We start from the raw sequence: 22,389 nt of genomic DNA, 5'->3' as shown, positions 1-22,389 counted from the left end.
TAAATCCCCTGCTTAGATATGGAGGCATCGAAGGAGGATCTACAGTGCAACTCGAAGAACGAGGAGTCAACAACTACTTCAAGATACAGGACCCTCTCAGAGGAGTCAGATACCACATCCATCAAGGAGAAACCCTAGTTTAGCCTTAGAAGGGAACTAGCTTCCTGAACCTAGCTCCTAATTAGCTAGAATCTATTCTTAGCCTCTGTAACTAGTTAAATACTCTACAAATAGAGTTCGTGATAAGATTAGACTACGAGACGTTCTTCTGGAGTTTATTTGCAGTTTTACCTCATTGTAAAGTAGGAGGCTGTGATGATCTTATGTAACAGAGTCGATGTTGTAATTCTATAGACATACCTTGGACCCGCATATGTTTCTGTTGTACCACTCTGAGCGATATAATACTAGTGGAATGGTGTTTCATTGGTGTTATATCAGACTTGCATACTACACCATGCAGTGGTATGCCGGGTCACCACATGATCTTAGGATTAAAACCCTTTAAAGGAGACCTATAGGATTGGTAGTGTCTATAGGAAGTTGTCCTAGGTAAACCAAATCTTCTTATGACTTGAGATGGATATTCACTTGAGAATAATCCTGACACACTTGAGTCAACATTTCTTACCTATCTTTACTAAGTAAAGATAGCCAATCCCAAGTATGTAGAACATCAATAAAGACTTTAAAACAATAGATGAGTAGATCACAGTTGGTATACAATACATGGTAGTCCAAAGAGAGGATACAACCATAAGGAAGCTATCCTATTGGAAGATGTGTACCAACATATGTTATGATTAAATAAGAGCTATCCAGATCTATAATAGTAGAGATAACAAGTGATAAATATAAGTATATCAGGAATATATCCTAATAGAAGATGTAGACCCAGATAAATAATGAGTAAGTAAAATTATCTAGACATGTGAAACAACTGATAGTAAGTGATAAATCTAAGTTAGATGAAGTAGTATAGACCATGATGAGTCAATCATGGGAGGTAAGGAAGAGAGATATGAATAAGATATGCTTATTTACAAGGTAGAATTGTTAATCATATATGATTCACCTGAGAATCGTTATGTGATGGACTAGAACATCATAAATACTTAGAAGAAGTACAATAAGAAGCCAGACAATAGTGCAAGAACTGTGTTCCAAAAATATGGGAAGTGTGCCAAGCACATAATGACCATATGCTTATGGTAGAAAAGCTTAGAAGTATAGGAACTATATCCTAATAAATATGTATTCAGAGTAACCATATTAGAACTAGTGGAATCATACAAAATAGTCCTCAATAGCACTTATATATGGTACAATGTTTTTTAGTACTTCCAAACAAAACTAGGTTAACTTTAACTGTCCTAGACCACTCTATTTCAAGTTTATCTCATTGCAAATGTGCAATTACGGTAAATGTTGAGATAAATAGTAGAAATCCACATATTCGTGCTAAGTATCACGATATAAACCCTATATTATGTGGTGTTATATACTACACATCTCAGCCTGATGTTTAGAGATGTCCTACTCAACTATTAAATTCAGGTATAAGATGATGTGTATTATATGCACAAAGCTGAATCTTCTTGGATTTTATTGGATGTTCATTGTTTGACTAGATCCATACATGAAGTTTGACGTTGATATGCAAATGCATGTTGCAATATCAAGTCCTTACTTGGTGTATAGATCTAGAGGGTAATGGTATTCGTGTGAGGAAGTGACGAATTCTGAAGATTCGGAAGACAAGATGAAGATTCATCAGCTAAAGGAAACAAAGTTGTGGGAAGTAACCACAATATTTAGAAGGAAGTACCAACCAAAACTCATGCTTTGCCTCAACAGAGGAGTACTTTAGTACGGAAGAAGCATGAAGGTGAGAAATCTGGTGATTATGGTGAAGCTGAAGCAGATCCATAGTCAACACAGAAGAGGGAATTCATGGGAAATCACTTAGGATACTATATTCATAGTGTCAGCTAGTGGTTTTCTTGCAACAATAAACCCTGAAGGAAGGAAGATGACCTATGAAACCATAGCAGATATAAGAAGGCCATAGTTGATATCAGAAGACCACAATTGGTATAGTACCAATACTGCGAGATAAAGTAGAGGATGTCTCGTCCAGTTGATCAGAACCTATAATAGAATCCATTTTTAGATAACAAATAGCCACAATTGGTATCAAGTAGTCCACCATTGGATTAATTGTACCAATAAGTTGAGAACAAATAAAATTTTGTCAGCCAAATAACTATGATCTATAATCATTCAGTCGAAGGATTCACATTGGATGTCCACAATTGAGTGGATACACCACAAACATTCTTCGTGAGATCTTAGAAGAAGTACAACCATAAGTTATAACCAGACCAATATTCTAACCATAAACCCAATGGTTGGAAGAAAAGGAGTTGAAGAACATAAGAACACTCTAAGGGGTAGAGTAAAGATTGAGTTGGAGGTACAAAAACTCAATATTTTGAGCAAGATAGATGATGAAGGTCTGAACTGAGAGGAAGTTCGATCTTATTTTCATAAGATTATTGAACACTACTTTCAGAAAGATGTCAGACCAGAAGCCGAGGTTCATACCTCGAGGAAGTAAGAAGTGAACTTTAACTTGAGAAAGTGAGTAGTATTTACTCGGAAGTACGAAAGCTCAAGTAAGTTAAGCATAAAGAAGTTGGATGAAGAAAATACCATAGACCAAATACAACTCAAGGAGGCCAAAGACTGAAGTAGATTGACCATACCAAAACTAAAGTCTAGTTGAATGATTCCTTTCATGGAACCTAAATAAACCAAAATAGTTATAGGTATCAACTATAAACCATGATTGGATGGACTAAATGAGTCTAATCTATTCTTAGGAAAATAAACCATCACAACCATCCCATGTTAAGTACCTTACTTAGTACCATTATTGCAGTTTTGGTAGTAAGGGAAAACAAAGACCTATTTATCAATTAGGAGTTTATTATCAAACCAGTCTCTAGTTAAGACTAGCAGCATCAGAAGAAGTCCCAATCATTGAATATTCAATGAGAAAAGAAACAAGATTATGATATTGAAAGAAATCATGGAATTGAAGTAAAGAACCATGGTTCAGAGACAAACCCTAATGGATTCCAGGAAGAATCTGGATAAGGGATATATTCAATTATATTCAGTGAGATCACCACAGAGTTCGAGAAAATTCGTAGTCTGCACAAGTCAGATCCACACTTCGGAAACGTGAGAGAGTTCAAACTTCGAGGACGAAGTTTAGTTTAAGGGGTAGAGACTGTAATATCCCAGGTATTGGGGTTACAAAAATAGAGGAAACAGATGTGTCCATTGCATTCATGCATAGAAAATCTGGGAAATTTTCGCGCTTTAAAGTAAAACAGTCACAATAACTGAAGTTTCACTTGACCTTGGTGGAATTGAAGTAGCTCATCAAGTCAAGCGCTATAAACCTCAATGTGACTTTGCTAAAACCTTGTTTTGGGTAGAGATGATTTGATCTAAGGGGTTAGATCAAATGGAACTAATAATCAACATAACAACACTTTACTCAATGATCAATTGCTTGATCTTATAAAAGATTATAATATGGTAATCCTTACCATAACATATGAACATACATCTATTTGGAAATCAAGTAACAATAAGGGGACAAACTATTCCTAACTTATCTTTTCCATATCTTAAACTAATCTATGATCCTACCATGAACCTCATGGTATTCATTCTATTTCAATCTTGGAAGCAAGAAAAGGAAATCAACTCTAGAAGTATATATTCTTCTCTATTCCATCAAACCTAGAGAGGTGAGAGTTCTATTATAATTATCAGAGAAGCAATAACAAACCTTGAGCAAAACCTTGGATATACATCCAAGTATTCAAATCATCATCTCTAAGAGAAACCTTAGGATATTATCCAAGACAATTCCTAGAGAGATAAACCATTTATATTTAACATAGACATTGATGATCACATCAATCTCTATAGAGCCTAACCTCAAGTTAGTATTAAAGTCCTTCCCAAATGAGTGAGACCATTCATACTATAATCCAAGCTTTACCTATTTTAGAATAAAGGACAACCTTTGAACTAAAGTAGGAGGAATAACCATTTCATCTTGGAGTGGTGAGATAACCTAATATCACATGGAATAATACCATATCCATGCATTGATAAAGTAAGGAGGAGATTAATTCAATCTAGATCATCAAGTGGAGTTTTAGACTTGATATCTATTGAGATATGGTGAATACACTATAAACCCTAGAATAAACCATTCCTCTATAAAGAGAGCCCAAGCTAAGGTATTACCCTCAAGAATGTTAAAGCCAACATTTGAATGTGAGGGAGAGAACTATCCATATATCCAGATGATAATATCAACATTATTTAAGTGGAACCCTAACAGAATATCTCAGGCATTCTCCTGCTGGGATATAAAAATATTGAGACAACCATGATCATGTCAATCCTAGAAAATAAAATAGAAGTGCTATACCCTTGCTATTCAAGACAACACTTGATCTTGGAAGTAAGAAACTAGTTCATAAGAGATACTTAAGGAAGCCAAACCTTTGATCATTACAAATTGGGTAAAGATCATAAACCCTAAGAACTTGAGGTAGAGATATTAAGAACAAGTTGCTCATGCCTAATCCATGATCATGCTCTTGAGGTATGTGAGGATAAGTTAAACCTAATAGGATTAGTAGATGTTATCCACCACATGAAATTATAAGGAGATCAATAGTAAGCAACCCTAGGCTTATATTCTAGGGATTTCTATTTTCGTGCCCCTGCTTCGTTAGTTGTACTCAGTTTTCCCCAGCTCGTTAGTTTTTCCTCAGTTTTCCCCTCCCTCTAGTTTGAAACCCCTCGAAGACGCGGGTTGCCGTCAGGTCAGAGGCCTTACCGTTACCGTGAGGTCAGTTCCTCGCTGACCGTCTCGTGCTGACGGGTGGATCTATCTACCGCTGACGCGTGGGCCGTTTTATTTCCTGATTGTATACGCGGTGCTGCCAATGACAAATGGGGCCGCTCTATGGGGCTGCCGCAGCCAATGACCAGTGGGTCGTCTATTTATTTATAGAAAATTATATATTGCCGCTCTGTGGGGCCTCCGCAGCCAATGACCGCTGTGGTCGTCTATTTTATTTAGAGAATATAATATAGAGCCGCTCTGTAGGGGTCGCCTCAGCCCATTTTCGCAGCTTAATCTAAAGTGACTCTTATGCTAAACATTGTGTATCCCGACGTTGACCTAGCAGTGGCGGCGAGCATAGCCGTTCTGACCATGCCGATATCGGCATCGGCATCGGCATCGTTTGGAGGATGTGGTGCTCGAATAATAGTGGAAATGCGATATTATTTTTTACATGCATAATATATAGAAAATAGCTAGATCTCTAAATCGATGCATATGAAGCTACATATATATTCTTGGTCATAATCCCCTTAATTATCTAAAGGGGATGGATGCATGGCTTCACGTCGTCGTCGCTTTCATCGTCAGTAACTTCGTCGTCTGAGTAGTAGTACCTCCTGCACATTGTTCCGTCGAACACCTTCACTGTGAGCACATCATCGCCTTCATATTTGAAGTGTACGAACCAGCCGAAATCCACACCGTGCGCGATGGCGAATTTCTCCCAGCCCTTGTCGAGGTACATCCGGCCTTGTCCGTCAAATAGGACCTCCACGGTCCAGAGACGAGGACCGCAGTCACCGCTCGCAGATACACCTTAGCTGGCTCCTTGCCGTCAAGATAGTCCGCAAATTTTTTTGGGAGTTCTGCAAAGAGATCGAGCGCCGATCGTTTGAAATTAGGGAACCCTTGAAATTAAAGGTTTTTAGAACATGCCCATAATTAATCACATGCATCATATATGTGGGAACGCGTACGTACCTTCTTGACCAAAGGGTCTTCATAGACGACGATGAAGAACTCCTCTATGATCAATGGCGGTGTTGACGGTGGTGGTGGCAATGATGATGATCCACTTCCCCTTCCCTTCCCCTTCCCCTTCCGGTCCGCGTCCGAGACGTGGAAGCCATGGCAATGGATAAAGTGTATGTGAACGAAAAGAAGAGAGAGGCAGAACCTATTGACACAAGGGATGGCCGTGTGGGTGTTTATAAGGGAGAGATGACCGTTGTAGGGTTTACACAATAAAATAAGGAGGAGATGACCGTTGTGGGGGTTTATACACAATAAATTAAGGAGGAGTCGACCGTTGTGGGGGTATAGTTTATCATTTTACCGTGAAAAGTAATGCCTAAAAGGAAAGTAATGGCTACAAGAAATCGGTGATGGTTTATCGTTTTTGCGTGAAAAGTAATGGGTACAAGAAATGGGTGATGGTGTATCATTTTTTGCGTGAAAAGTAATGGCTACACGAAATGGGTGATGGTGTATCATTTTTGTGCGTGAAAAGTAATGGCTACAACAAATCGGTGATGGTTTATCATTTTTGTGCGTGAAAAGTAATGGCTACAACAAAATCGGTGATGGTTTATCATTTTTTTGCGTGAAAAGTAATGGGTACACGAAATGGGTGATGGTGTATCATTTTTGTGCGTGAAAAGTAATGGCTACAAGAAATCGGTGATGGTTTATCGTTTTTTGCGTGAAAAGTAATGGGTACAAGAAATGGGTGATGGTGTATCATTTTTTGCGTGAAAAGTAATGGCTACACGAAATGGGTGATGGTGTATCATTTTTGTGCGTGAAAAGTAATGGCTACAACAAATCGGTGATGGTTTATCATTTTTGTGCGTGAAAAGTAATGGCTACAACAAAATCGGTGATGGTTTATCATTTTTTGCGTGAAAAGTAATGGGTACACGAAATGGGTGATGGTGTATCATTTTTGTGCGTGAAAAGTAATGGCTACAACAAATCGGTGATGGTTTATCATTTTTTGCGTGAAAAGTAATGCCTAAAAAGAGTTTATAATTTAGCTCGTGAAAAATAATGCAGAAAACCAAACTTTGCGTGAAGCTAACCGACGACGAGAGAGAGAGGGTGGTGGCCCACCGAGAGAGAGAGATAGGGGTTATCCTGCCCGTTAGATCATACGATCAACGGTCGTCGGGCACGATCCGCGTGACATGGGCTAGACCAATCGTGGCAATGTTGGGCGTCTGTGAGAGTTTGTGAAGGGAGAGGGCAAACCGAGTAGTATCAAGAAACCAAGGGCAAGTGAGTAGTAAACAGACTAAGGGATTCAAATATGAGATTTAAAAAATGGAAAATGCGTGTTTTGTACAATGAAACCCATCTTGGCCTACCTCAAACTATTTGCAATACAAATCTACATGAGTGTGAAAATTATGGTCTCATTCAGACAAAGTATGTTTTGGGAAAAGCTGTTTTGGGTAGGGCTTATTATGGAAAACCATGCACCTTCATAGCTACTAGGTGATTTGAGAAGTGGCAATTTGTGGTGAAACTTGATTTATCTACGATTTATCTATGATTTGAGAAGTGGAAATTTGTGGTAAAGACTCCATGAGTAAGTGCCACTCTTTTTTGGAATTTTTGCACATTAAATAACTCATTTAACTAGTTAATCCCATTTGTTGACTCTCTGTTGACCAGCCACTTGAGGGTAAAACTGAGTATATTGCACTAGCAGTATTAGCACTCAAGGTGAAAATCGAGCATACAAAAATGCTAGTATATGACTCGAGGGTATACATGAGTATATCTAAATTTCCAGGGTTAGACTCGAGGACGCGTGTTGCGGTGCGAAGTGGAAGACGTGCCATTGTTGACGCGTGTCGCGGTGCGTACGTGGAAGACGTGCCATTGTTGACGCGGGTCGCATTTAGGACGCGTAAGCCCCTCTCTCCCTCCCTCTGCACACGATCGTCTCATTATCGCTCACGCACGAAACCACCCCTTCACGTCCCATCAACTTCTCCAAAAACCCCAACCGCCGTACGAGCCCTCCCCTGCCGGCGATGGAGAAGAAGAATGCGCCGGCGGCCATCGCCCCGAGCCCGTCGCCTCCGAGCCCGTCGCCTCCGAGCCCGTCGCCTCCGAGCCCGTCGCCGCCGAGCCCGTCGCCGCCGAGCCCGTCGCCGCCGAGCCCGTCGCCTCCGAGGGCGGCGCATCCGAGGGCGGCGCATCCAAGCGCGGCGCCTCCGTGAACCGGGCCGGTCTCACGGCCGACGGACCACTTCACAAGATCGGCGAATGCTTATTGGCGAAAGAGGAGTACGTGGACATCTACTCGCTATGAGGCAAGTCTGTAGAAATTGGCGCTCAGGTTTACCCGATCCCGACGTGCACCTGCACGAATGGATCATGCTACACCACGCCCTTCCACGCGCCGCGGAGTTCACCTTCCTCCATCTCGGCACATCCCGCTACGTCACCATAGATCTATCTGCAGTTCGTGCAAGGTTCAAATTCCTCGGCTTTTCCCGTGGCGTCACCATAGATCTTATTTTCAATCTTAGTGCTGAATGTTATCTTTTCAATATATTTTAGATTCTACTTCGTCGGCTTTTCCCGTGGCGTCATCGTGCTTGCCCGGAAGAACCCGCCGCACAAGATACGGCTGCTGAACCCACTCACAAAGAAATCGAACACGATGTTTGAGGCGCAGATGCCATCTGTTTTTCTCAAATCGATCGCTGTTATCAAATCCCCGACTATGGTCTTCGTTGCCACACATTACCCGCCGGAAATTGGTTGGGTCGATGAGAGCACTCCAACTAAGGATATAAATGAAGATGGGGATTGGGGAGAAGGAAGATTTTCGATCAAGAACCATGTTTTCCGTTGCATTACCCCGTTCAATGGTGAACTGTATGCGTAGCTTCGGACAATTTTGAGATCGGAAGAATAGTGTGCACCAATATACGCTTGCAACGCCGCGCGAGCAACCTTTGTCAAGATGGAGACACTAATTTCATTTCCGTAACTTGGACGTCGAAGTTCTACCTTGTGAAGTCGGATGGTGATCTGCTGCTTGTGTTGTTGGTCGCGCGGCTTTGGCGGGCAAACCATTGGTGTACCGTGTGGACACTCGTAGCCGCTCTCTCCATCCGGTCACTAACATTGGCGTAATGCCTTCTTCGTGAATTTTATCCGGTGTATCTCCGTCGACACCGAGTGTACCCGACACTTCAACCTGGCAGCATCTACTACACGGATTTGGGTTATATCAGAGCGTACTCTCATGATACAAATGCCTGGGATGAGTGGCCACTACGTGTGGATAGAATAGGACTCTACGGTTTGAGAAATGAACACAGGCCATACCGTTTGGAGGATGTATTGGCCTCACACTGCAGACGGAAGGAGTTCAATGAATATTTCCTTGGGGAATTGCACGAATGGAGCGACGGAGAAATATATGAGGAGGAATGAAGAACAAATTCATTCATCCTAATCTTCTTGTTGTCCATACATTGCGTGCGTGATCTTGTATATTTTTGCAGCTTAGTTTGTCGTGAACATTAACAATGTTATTGGCTGCTTTTGGCTGCTGTATGCAGTTTACCTATGTATTATACTTAGTTTTCTCGATTATCTTCTTTGTGAATTTATCATATAATAGCTTCTAGATTTGCTACTAGATTTGCTGCCATATTGGGCAAAAAACGAGGGCCAAAAGGCATAAATAACCCCAGAGATTTGCTACTAGATTTGCTGCCATATTGAAGAAAGACAGAAATATAAGCTTCTCTAGATTTGATACTAATTTGGTGAAAAAGACAGAGAGAGAAAGAGGGGAAAAGGTGCTTTTAAAAATGCCAATTTGGGCCGAGAGAGACAAAACCCAGCTCCTGCTCACGTGCAACCAAACGCTTCTCGTCCTGTCCCACGCGGTCCCTTTCTACCAGCCCCACGCGACGCGGCCCCACACGACGCGGCCCCACAGACGACGCGGCGCAACACGTCGGCCTGAACGTCCAAATAAACGGATTCCTTCCGTCTGAGCTCCTTCTGCGGGTCTTCAGACAAAGGCTAGGGTAAAACTGAGGAAAAACTAAGGGGCTGGGGAAAACTGAGCACAACTAAGGAACCGAGGGCACGAAAATAGAAATCCCTATATTCTAACCCTAACTTGAGAACCACTTGGTGATCATAAGTAGAATCCTACCACATCTATATTCCATAAATTAGAGAACCTAAGCAAATCTTAGAGTAAAACTCCATACTTGATATGGTGAGAAACCATCCATTCATATGACCAAAGTTAACTATAAAAAGAACTACAACCACTTTAATTACTTTCTTAATAGATTAAGGATGTAAAAGAAGTTAATAGAAATAGGATAGAACCAATTCTCAAATCCTTAATAATTGAAGGAGCACATGAACTATTAAGCAAGTAACCATTTTATCATGTATAGAGGAGAGTAAACCCTAACAAATGAAATAGGATGTCATCCCAATTCTACAACCCATAATTAAATCTCAACCCTAGTTTGTGTATCACTTGGGTGATCACAAGTAAAACCTAAATCACAATTAAGGTTCAACCCATGTGTCATTAGGTAAGTAGCATTGGAACCCTAGATTTGCACATCCAATAAATCTTATGCTTCAATTCTTGAACATAAGCAAAATCTTGTGCTACAATATATGGTTAAGACCCTATGTGAAGTGATCAATTATTTATCTTGGTAACCAAGATCAACCATGATTGAAACAATACCTACATAAATACTTTCAAAGATAAGGATAAGTATTAACCTTAACAAGTGGTTTATCATAGATACTATGCAACCCTAATACATTGGTGCTCACATAAAATCATGTGCAAGTGACCAATTCCCTAAATTGAAACCAAGTCTTAACACAACCTTTAAAATACTTTGAGTTGAAAGTATCAACAATAATAATCCAAATAATTGAATTCACAAGGAAAAAGAAAATTAAAATAAGAATATAAGCTCATGCCTATTTATTTTTAATAAACCAACAAGCATGACATGCAAACAAATATAAAATACTTGCTTCATATTGGAGTGTGGTGTGATACCTCACACTACCTTTTAATTGAATTAACATGATAAGAAACCTGCAAGAAAATTTTGAAAACAAATTAGATTCAAAACAGAATTCAATAAATGAAATTGTAAAACAAGAAAGAAAAAGAAAAATAGAAAAGGGGAGAGAAAAACCTTACCAGACCTTACCTGTTTGGCCAAGCCCACCAGCAGCCCAATAAATCTCAGCCCAACACGGCCCAGACCAGCCCACCATAACCCTTCATTTAAAAAAAACAGAGGTGAGGGGGTCGTCCTCATCCTCTCCCCCGCGCATGGTCGACAGCGCGACGTCGTGATCGTCTTCGTCACGGCGCTGGCGAGCTCTCCTTCACCGGCAGCGTGACGAGGCTCGTCTCGAGCCGTATAAAGGCCGCAACGAACCCTAATCCTCGAATTTCTTCCTCCTCTGCTCTAATTCTTCCCAGACGCAAACCCTAGCTCGCCGGACTTCATTCGTCGCCGTCGATTGGAGCGTTCCCAAGCCTTGTCGTGGACACCATCAGCACCACCGTCCTCGACATGCTCCTCCCGCGCGAGGAATCGTGGTGAATCATCCCGGAACCTCCTCGTCGAGCTCATCTCCTCCGTCACCGGGAGATGCCGATTCCCTCGATTCCGACCAACCCCGGCCTCGCCACAAGGCCCTACAGCCTCCTGGTGAGCTCCAGCATCTCACCGTGTCCCTGGCCTGCTCGATTAGGCCCTGTAGTGTCGCCTCGTCGCCGTTCGATTTCCGCCGCTGCAGCACCTCATCGCCGGCCCTGCTCCGGTGGATATTAGCCAGCGGTGCTAGTACCGTTAGAATCCATATGCCGTACTGAATCGATTGGAACCAATTGCTGGTCCGCGTATGGCCGGAATAGTCGCCGCCGTCGTCAACTGTCCCGCCGGCCACCGTGCACCATGCCACGTTGGCACCACCGTGGCGTGTGACGTGGTCACTGGCCCACTAGCCAGGGTAGGTTTAGTTCGGGTGTATTTAGCCTTTCCAGTTTAAATTTAAATCTCCTAAATTGCTGAAACTTCACTCGAATTTGTAAAATTCGTTTTAACTCAGAAAAATACAAATGAGATATTAAATGTTCGTAAAAAGGAAATCTATCCAACAAAAATATAAAATGAAAATTTTAATTTAAATAAAAAATTAATTATTTAACCCTATTTAATTAAGTCTTTTCTTTTAATTCTAAATGCAATTAAAATTCAGAAATTAAGAAAACATTTATAAAATAATTAAAACTAGTAAGCAAATAAAGAAAACATGAAAACTCATTTTCTTTATTTGTTATCCTATTCAATTTTTATTAGTGGAAATTGAAACCCTAATTAATAATTACCCTAATTAGTAAATTATTTAAAAATAATAAAAAGCCAAATTGAATATTATTTTATTTTGAAGTTATCAATAACTTCAACTTTATTAATGAAGTTATTAACTTATGAACTATATAGTAATTAGAAAACCCTAGTTCCATATGGTAGAAAAACAGGAATTCATCATTTCATGTGTAATCCTAAACCCTAGGTTCATTTAGAAACCTAGCTTTATTATTACCTGAGAACCTTAATTTGCCTCCAACCTAAACCCTAGGTTGGAACTTATGATCATGATACTTACTCTGTATCCAGAGATACATAGTAGCAACTAAATACTTGCCTTGCCACATAAAATGTAGAAACCTATCACTAATATATGGGTATCCCATGTGTTCATCCTCATCAGATCTAACTAATCAAGTAGGGTCAACCAAGTATAAAACCCTAGTTCCTATTCCAAAGACCACATCCTTAGTTATCCATAATTAGCATCACACCATTGTGATGAACCCTAATAGCAACTACACCTACTATTGTGTATTACATTCCCTACTCCACTAAACCCTACTAGTGTTGGATACTAATTATCAACCATCCTATTTAGGAGCCAATTATTCCTTACTTAACAGAACCAACAGTAAAACCTAGGCCACCTCAACCCTAATTGATATACATCTTCTTACTTAAGAAGTATGTTCTTCGAAAGTTATTCTTTGAAGAAAATAAGGAATCATCATCAACCCTGCTTATAAGGACCTATAAACCCTAGCCAGCTATCATTAGCAAGATAAACCAACCTTGACAACAACCATGTATAATGAATTGCTTAGGATGCCTAGGCTTATCTTAACCTTACAAGCCCTAGGTGTTGATGAATCCAACTTTGTTGGGATCCATCTAATACCTATCCCAGCAACTACATGAAGCCATAGTCAACCATAAAAAACCACCCACTTAATTATCATACTTGTTCTTATTTAAAGAACATGTTCTTCAAAAGTTATTCTTTTAAAGTATATGATAATTAATCATTAACCATGCCATTTAGTACTAAACTGACCACTGTTCTTTACTTGTTAACATTATGCCAATTATCATTCTTTGTGTGCTCAATTGATTATTATGCTTTATTATCTACCTGTTTATAATACCAAGTAATCACACCTGAATAAGAACCTTGTATGTGAATCACTCTAAAAGTGCAACACACCCTGAACCAATCATTACAACTCACTGATCCTAAATCATCAGGGTTGGGTCCCGCTTAGAGCAATTGCATCTCATTCTTATGCATTATTGCATCCTTGCCAATCTTTTAAACATCGTCCTTACCGGACGATGATGCTATTTCAGAATTTGGAGTTATTGCGTATCGAAGACCTTGCCTGCATAATATTGCAGTCAAGAAAGGCAAGTTCATCACTTGCTCATGTCATTTGAGTATCTTTATCAAATTACTTGCAAAGTACTATGATTATCACTATTGCATAAAAACCAAAACCACTATTTTCATAACTATGAATATGACTATGTGGTGGGCAATGGAACCATGGATTGTGTTGATATGGTGGAGGTTCCATTGCAAGGGTTTATATCCACCTAGGATTAAACAACAAATGTCGCCAGTGATTCTTGTGCCGTAATACCCGTGTTAACCATAAGATCTGGAGTGGGACGGAATAGTCAATTGTATTTTCACCTCTTGTACATCAACGGATGCGCTTTACCGTAGACCCTTGATCCAAGAGAGGACAAGTGGTACCCTTGATCCAAGAGAGGACAAGTGGTAGGGTGGGGGTCCCGATGAAGTCCCCACGATAATTGCGGTCTATGATGGGTTGCAGCTGCCGGCGAAGGAGTTCATGGTAGAGACCTGAACTGTTGTCGTGGTCGGGGTCCACCCGTAAGTGGGAATAATGGGACCGACGAGGACCCAGGGTCGGAGTTTGCAGCAAAGGGTGGGTGTATGAGGCAGCGGAGGAATATGATTGGCTATGACCTTATACCGGGCCTCACACCAAAGGAAGTGTGGACGAGCACGCGGCTCGGTTGGCACCAAGGTTAAGATCTCTTATGGGTAAAGCAACACACCTCTGCAGAGTGTAATGAATCGTGACCTGTCACTCCATGTTCCGGGATATGGAACTGCGAACGCGGCCGGAAAGGAGCTCCATGAAGTTCTAGTAAACCGGTGAAGGCTGACGGACATAGTTCTTCTGAATAAAAGCAACCTTTTGAAGAAATGGTTATGAAAACTTGCATTGGTATTAGACTTTCTGGTCTAATGCTGTAGCTAGTGCATTAAACACCTCTTTCCTATAATGAACTTGTTGAGTACGCTCGTACTCATCCCACTCTTAAATCCCCTGCTTAGATATGGAGGCCATGATGGAGGATCTACAGTGCAACTCGAAGACCGAGGAGTCAACAACTACTTCAAGGGACATGAACCTGTCAGAAGAGTCAAACACCACATCCAACAAGTATAAAACCTAGACTGACATGGAAGGGAACTAGCTTCCTAAACCTAGCTCCTATTTAGTTAGAATCTATTCATAGCCTCTATAGCTAGTTAAATACTCTACAAATAGAGTTCGTGATAGGCTTAGACCACGAGTCGTTCTCCTGGAGTTTATTTGCAGTTTTACCTCATTGTAAAGTAGGAGGCTGTGTGGATCTTTTGTAAAGAGTCTGTGTTGTAATTCTATAGACATGCCTTGGACCCGCATATGTTTCTGTTGTACCACTCTGAGCGATATAATACTAGTGGAACGGTGTTTCATTGGTGTTATATCAAACTTGCATACTACACCATGCAGTGGTATGCCGGGTCACCACATGGTGTGAGAGACGATGTCTTCAAGTCTCAAACTTGCAAGGTGTTTTTGTTGCCATATGTTCTTGCCGTGTCTTCTTTTGGAGGCTTCATCCTAAAGCTTGCGTCTTACTGGGTGGCTGGTGTCGCGTATGGTGATGTTTGTGGATAACTCGTGGGAAGAGGTTGTCATGCTTGATGTTCTTTTTTTTTGGCAACCACCTTGTGCCTTCATGTGTGCTCTAGGGTGAGCCACTCTGCATTTTGATGGTACGGCGCCCTTCGACGGAAGGCGAGAAGGCAGGGAGCTTCTTCGAAGGTGGAGGAAGATAACACGGCAACAACGATGACTCAGAGCGATCTTTCTCCGGCGGCATGCCTAGTTTCACACGTTTCTTCTCCAACTCAAGCTAGGTTCTTCTCGTACCGGATTTGTTTTTTGACAGTGTGAATTGTCTGCTGATGTCTCCGTGATACTGGGCCCATTGTTTTTCTGAGAGTGATAGTGGGCCCATCTGAACTTCGTCCTCCAGGCAGCCTCATCATGTATACCGGGCCGAGAACTCCAGACCTACCGGCCCATTCACGCCTACCGTCACCCGTATAAAATGCCACGAGTCTATGCGCCGTCTCCGTCGCAGTGACTCCCTTCCCTTGCGCCTCCACACCTCCCCACTCCCAGCTTAGGGTTCTAGGGTTTCTGCCAGCCGCGCCGGCGCCTCCTCCCCGCACCCCACCATGACGGCAGAGACCGCCGCACAGGAGGAGCTCCTCCGCGCCGTCTTGGAAGAGCAGAAGAACGCGGCCGCGGCGGTGAGGAATCTAGCCCTCCTCACCACACTCCTGCCTCCTCTGCGATCCGCGCGGCCTTATCGCGCCTGCGTGCGCTTATTTTGTTGCTTTTTTGCATGTTTGGGGTCGTATGCGGTGAAACTTTTGTTAGATCTCGCGCGCGTTACGGTTTCAGTGTCTAGGTAGTGGTTGCTCTGTTTCGTAAGGTTGGTGATTTTTTCTGTGGGTGCTCGCGGATAAGCTGCCCCTGTTTCCGAACGGCTCGGTATTACCATCTTTTAAATTTTGGACCTCTAGTAGTTGAATCTTCCTTGTGGGAACATGGCGTGCTAAAAGTAAATACAGTTTAAAGCGATAGCCATTAACATTTTTGACACTAGATAATAACCATTACAGCATATTTGAGGTTTGTTCTGTATAAGTTGCTACTTTCAGACTGCTCTCACAGATAATAGGTTCATTCAGAGGCTCAGCACGGCCAACTAATTTAAGTCTTACAGGCAACACTCCATGTTGGGATAGGAAGTAGGCCTGAGAAGGCAGCCATTAATATTTTTGATGTTTGTAGTGAGCAGCAAAACTACAAAATGGAGTACATGATTCAAGCTTGCTCATCGTGGCCTATCTACAGTTTTGATAGTTCATAGTTTATATTGTACTATGACATGAGAACTACACATCATCGCTTTGAACACCCACATGTGTCATCATACTTATGTGTCAACTATGAACTCCATTTCTGTTGGATTATACTATTTTGCCTAGAAGAAGTAACTACTTTGCCTTTATTTGTGACACACTAGTATTCTTGCAATCATGTCATGCTAACTGATAAATGGTGAATTCAGAAGCATTGTTTATTTGATTTTGGTCTTGTGCTTTCAGATTATAAGGATATATTGATTCTATTCGTATTTTTGTTTCTCTAGTTGCCATTACCTGTCAGTAATTTGAACTTGTAAAAATCCTTTGTACATTTAGGGAGGAGATGAGCCGGTAGTTGAGGACGATGATGATGAGGATGACGATGATGATGATGAGGATGACAAAGATGACGATGATGCTGAGGGTATGATGCTCTAGTCTTTTTTATCCATTGTTGGCTAATCTTATCCATGTCCCTACATCAAGTATTTGGTTTAGTTTGTTATTGTATGAAAAATTGTGTGAAGGAATTTACAAATTGACAGTAAGGCTAGAGAAGTCAGAGCTATATTTTTTTTTTCAGATAAACGATTCAAAACTGGCATATTTGTCTTAAACATTTGCTGCACTTTTCTCCTAGCTCTGGATAGTGGGTGTACTGTGTGTATTTAATGGTGTGCGAGGTCCATTTTAGTGCTATGCTGCTATATGCATTCATCATATCTTTTCATTTACATCTGAAATGATCTCAACATATAGGTACATTTTTTTTACTGCACACACAGTAGTACTTTACCAACTTGGCCGAAATATTTGCTTAGTATCTTTTTGGATGTTCTATTATAATTTTTGTTTCTATACCCACCCAAGATTTCTGGTTACTACCAACTGATACCTTTTCCATTTTTTTTCTCGTGGTTGACAATATTTTTTTTGTGGTCATCAGATAAGCTGATGAGTTGTATTTGTAACTTGGCCAATACATAAGATGGTGTAATGGGAGCTCTTACTGTACATGTCTTTATACTCTGTAGCATGACCAATTGGTAATTGGGCTATGTTTGTTGTAATGAAGCTGTTCATTTGCATGCTATCTTTTTATTTGCTGGAAACTTAAAATTGTGAACTGGTCTTTGTTCTCAACTTTAACCTCCTATGCTCTGGTAACCAGGAGCTGATGCAAGTGGAAGATCTAAGCAGAGTCGGAGTGAGAAAAAGAGCAGGAAAGCTATGCTGAAGCTTGGCATGAAGTCCATCACTGGTGTGAGCCGTGTAACTGTCAAGAAGAGCAAGAATGTGAGTTTCTTAGTGCTGTTATCTTTCCACAAGTATATTTGTTATTTTCTATTTGTTATTTTCTTGCTGCTAACTTCTGTTTGTTTGTCAGATCCTGTTTGTTATCTCCAAGCCAGATGTCTTCAAGAGCCCCGCTTCTGACACCTATGTCATCTTCGGTGAGGCTAAGATCGAGGATCTGAGCTCACAGCTGCAGTCACAGGCTGCGGAGCAATTCAAGGCGCCTGATCTGAGCAGCGTCATCTCAAACCCTGGGGCTTCGGCAGCAGCTCAGGATGATGACGAGGATTGTGACGAGGAAGGGGTAGAGCCAAAGGACATTGAGCTGGTGATGACCCAGGCCGGCGTGCCGAGGGCGAAGGCTGTGAGGTCACTCAAGGCTGCTAATGGTGACATAGTCAGTGCCATTATGGAGCTGACGAACTAGCTGTGTGCCCAACCTATGATATTACGGTCATCCTTACCTTGTTTCCATGGGAATACATGAGTTGTAACGGTCCTGTTGTCATGTGTGCGCACTTTGAGCTGCTATGTATTAAGCAAGACTGGAAGCAATGTGGAAAGAGGCTTCTTTTTCATGCATTGGAACAAATCCTGAGTTGGTTTCTCTATGATTGTCTCTGCAATCTGGGGCAGGTGAAGATTCCTTATCAAGCTTTTGTGCATTTGTCTCACTGTTGGTAGGATATAGCTGACCACATTGGCAGAGCATGAAGACGATTAAGAATGAGTCGACCATCAGATTGGCTGGGATCGACTTGTAATTCATTGCGGTGTTCTCTTGCAGTCACCAGGATGTGTTTTGGATAGCAAAGATCGCACTGTGCGTATGTTCGACTATATATGGATATCTGAAGGACCTATCGGGACGGTGCCTCTCACGGTTCTGACAGATGAGCCGATCCCTGAATCAAAAATGTTGGTGTTCAACCTTCTCTGACCATTCCTTCTCGTTTCTTTTCGTCAAAGTGCTCTCAAGAGGTGGGAGAACTATGTTTTACAACACTGAGTCAGCACCTACACTAGCAGCATTTTTTTTATAGCTTAAGTGTATTTTTGGTCCCTCATGTCTTGCCAAAGTCTTACTTTGGTCCCTTAACTCTGTTTTGGTCTAAATTTGCCCTCAAACTCTTAATTAAGTTCAATTTTGGTCTGTTGTGATTGACGCACGGGAAAAAAGACAGCCGCCGCCTCTCCAAACCCTAGCCGCCTCCACTTCAGCCTCCTCCATAGATCGGTTCCCCCTCCTCCGGTCGGCTTCGCCGGTGTCGGGAGGAGTGGGGAACCCGATCTATGTGTGGAGTTTTCAATAAAAGTAGTGTTTTCAGTTGACTAGTATAAATGCCCGTGCGTTGCCACGGGTACTCAAATTTAATTTCTCAATGCAGATATATAATTCACAAGTCACTACAAAATTCAAAATAAATCAAGTATATCATAATGTACTGCAACATGATAATACCGATTGCAATAACAAGATAACATTATTGTGCATCTACGTGGTTCCAAGTTCTAGATCTACTTGTTACTCTTCCGCGATAAGTTCTACACCTATATTCTGAACCGTCATAACTGTCTACTCAAAACGTGAGTGCTGCAAATCCGAAGGAATACTTTTTTTTTCTCATTAGTCCAAACAACACTTTGATATTCATAGACAACCCTTGATCGTAGCCTTTTGTTTTAAACATACAAAAGGGGCTTCTCACTCTTTCCAGAAAAAAATCCTAACACTTTTTTTTTCTAGACTCTTTGCAGAAAAGGAATGTGGACGATGTAAAGTCGACCGCCTCCTCACTCTCTCGAGATCACCCACTTTATCGAGCTCCACCACTCTTCCAAGAATACCGAGAGGATACCGGTCCCTCCCTTCCTCTTCACGGGGAACGTCGCAGTTCTGTGTTCCACGGTCTTCGAAGACCACACCTAGTAGGCTCATCGTCAAACACCGGCGCCACACCGTCCTCGCCATGGCCGTCTTCCGTCCGAGACCATGGATCTGGCTGTTTGTGGTACCAACTGTCTTGTGACAATGTTGTTTTATCACCAAAACATTACTAACATATGTTTATATACAGTTGAAGATGACACAATGAAGAAGCTCAAATGTGATCACATTGTATACCAACCAACAATTCAAGCGAAATACAACACACGGTATTTTTCCAGACAACGGAGCAGCTTTTGATCAATCAATGGGAACATACTCCCAACAATAATCATTACATATCATAGGTTCCCACAATAAGTTACAGAAGGTTGATAGATTGCAAGATATGAAAAAACACATAACAACACGTCTGGAAAGCTTCAGCCATTTTATACATACCGTGGCACAATAGTTATAGAAGAAAATATTTGATAACATAACAGTGAAGTGGCTACACCATAAGAAGTGTGCATCGTTTTTGTTCAAACGAAACAAGCATACAATTCTATTCTTCCCCGTTGTATTGTCTCAATTTCTTTGCAAGCTGAATTTTCTTAATGTTCATCATTGCTGTTAGAATCGGTTTGTTAACTTTATAGTAAACTTCTATGAAGAGTTTATTCCAAAAGTGCGTAAAACTACGATGGCATCCACTACTGTTAAGTAGTTTTGCATCTACCTACAAATTAGAAATCAAATATGGTAAGATGCTAGATACAGACTTTAGTTATGGTACACAGTTAAGCAGGAAGGACAAAGACTAATGAAGAAAGAAAAACAAGCATGCGAAAAGATTAAAGATTACTGTTCTGGTTTTTTTTTTTTGCAGCTTTAGCCTTTTGAGATGATAGTGTCTATGATCCTCCTCCTCCTCCTGTAAATATTCATGCATTTTTTTTAGCCAACCCAATACATAGTTTTAACTACAACAAACAAAAAACTGATAATCAGGAGCTTCTGGCAAACAATATATACACACCAACTAAGTGCATTTTAGTGAACATCGCAATAATTACCTGAAGATGTACAATACAATGTGGTTAACAGTCCATTGCATTTGATATCTTGAATTCTAACTATCTTTGCAATATTGCCGAAAAAATATGATTGTAGTAGTGATTTCGAAGTGGCACTTATGGAAACAGATCATCCTGTATACCCTAACTGACAACTACTTTAGTATACAAATGTCCATTGCATACTACTTTAGTTCACTTCATTTAGCAGGGCACCTATCCTTATCATTTTTGTTCTACTCGGAACTGCTAAACCAATAGCTATCGGGCAGACAAATTAATTTATTATATATATCGGGCACACAAAGAATATGAGATCACCACACAAGAAGCATTGCCGATTTGGCAAGGAATGAATTACATGCAGGGTATCGTCTATAAACTGATACTAACTATGTTCCAATATATAAGATGTTTTAATAGGCTAAACAGCGTACCAATATGTTTTATATTTTGAAAGAGAGTGGATTTGTTGCCACCCGGTGGCAATGCCCCCCACTCTTTTGCCGTTCGATGATTTCTTGAGATTCGGACTCTTGTCTGTTAATTAGGCCATGTTCTGTAAATTTTCTGGCAACATACTTAATTGGCAGTCATTAGTCTCCTATGTATCCGGAAAAAAGTAACACGTATCAGGTCTACTATATATGCTAGCATGTTCCTGTCAGGCGAATCATTGCTTTGCTGAGTCAGAAAACAATGCACGAGTCAGCCACGAAGACATGTGATTCATAGTAAATGCTAGTCTGATGGTGTGCTGTATCGCATTGATTATCAGCACCTCACCTGAGCTCCCTTTTCTTTCTTCAACACACATGCTCCCTTGAAGTAGTTTGGAGAGAGTACTAGTACTATTTCCTCTGTTTAGCTTTCCCGAACCCTTTTGCCCATGGTAAATCCCACTGTGTGCCGTTCACGAACAAGCTAGCAAAAATCATGATGGCCCACGTAGCCACGTAGGTCACGAACCAAAACGCACGCCTGCGAGTCTGCCAGTCGTACGTCGTCCAATATAAGGCTGGCAAGTGGCAACGAGCAGGCCGGCGAGGCACACTTTGGTTACACAAGCAGAGTTGTCGCCCACATATATAGGTGCGGCGTACATCGGACAAGAGTACGCCGGCTATATAGAGGTGTGGGGTACATACTCGTCGGCGAGCACGCTGCTACCGCTCAGTGAGAGAATCATGGAGAGTAGAGAGAATTTAATGTGGACATGCATGCTCAAGTGAGAGAGTGAGACATGCACACCCCATCCATGCACACAAAAAATACCACTCTAATGTGGATATTTCACATTGCAGGAAACTAGCAGGTGTTAGTTGGCTGACATACTTCATTGAGCAAATCCCGTGTTGAACACTGACACAGCAGTCCATGCGCACTTTAATTTTTTGGCTGCACGGTGAGCGAGCGACTCGGCCACCATATACCTGCCATTGTTTGCAGCTTATGCCTATAAAGCCTGACCTGACTAGACCTGACTAGTCAGCACGGGCAGCTGATTTGGAGGGTGATCAGCTAATTACAATGAGTGTGGT

General features: G+C 41.4%; 1 protein-coding gene across 1 annotated transcript; it reads left to right on the top strand.

The window, feature by feature from the left end:
* Positions 1–15,788: 15,788 nt before the first annotated feature.
* Positions 15,789–18,480, top strand: LOC127316696 (nascent polypeptide-associated complex subunit alpha-like protein 1). Its single transcript, XM_051347153.2, has 4 exons — positions 15,789–15,982; positions 16,943–17,030; positions 17,778–17,902; positions 17,994–18,480. The coding sequence occupies exons 1-4, from the start codon at positions 15,908–15,910 to the stop codon at positions 18,327–18,329; spliced, it is 624 nt and encodes a 207-aa protein (XP_051203113.1). The 5' UTR covers positions 15,789–15,907; the 3' UTR covers positions 18,330–18,480.
* Positions 18,481–22,389: the final 3,909 nt, after the last annotated feature.

The sequence above is a fragment of the Lolium perenne genome, chromosome 1 (assembly GCF_019359855.2).
Source record: "Lolium perenne isolate Kyuss_39 chromosome 1, Kyuss_2.0, whole genome shotgun sequence".
NCBI lineage: Eukaryota > Viridiplantae > Streptophyta > Magnoliopsida > Poales > Poaceae > Lolium > Lolium perenne.
The sequence above is the reverse complement of the archived record's forward strand: the minus strand, read 5'-3'. Positions and strand labels throughout refer to the sequence as shown.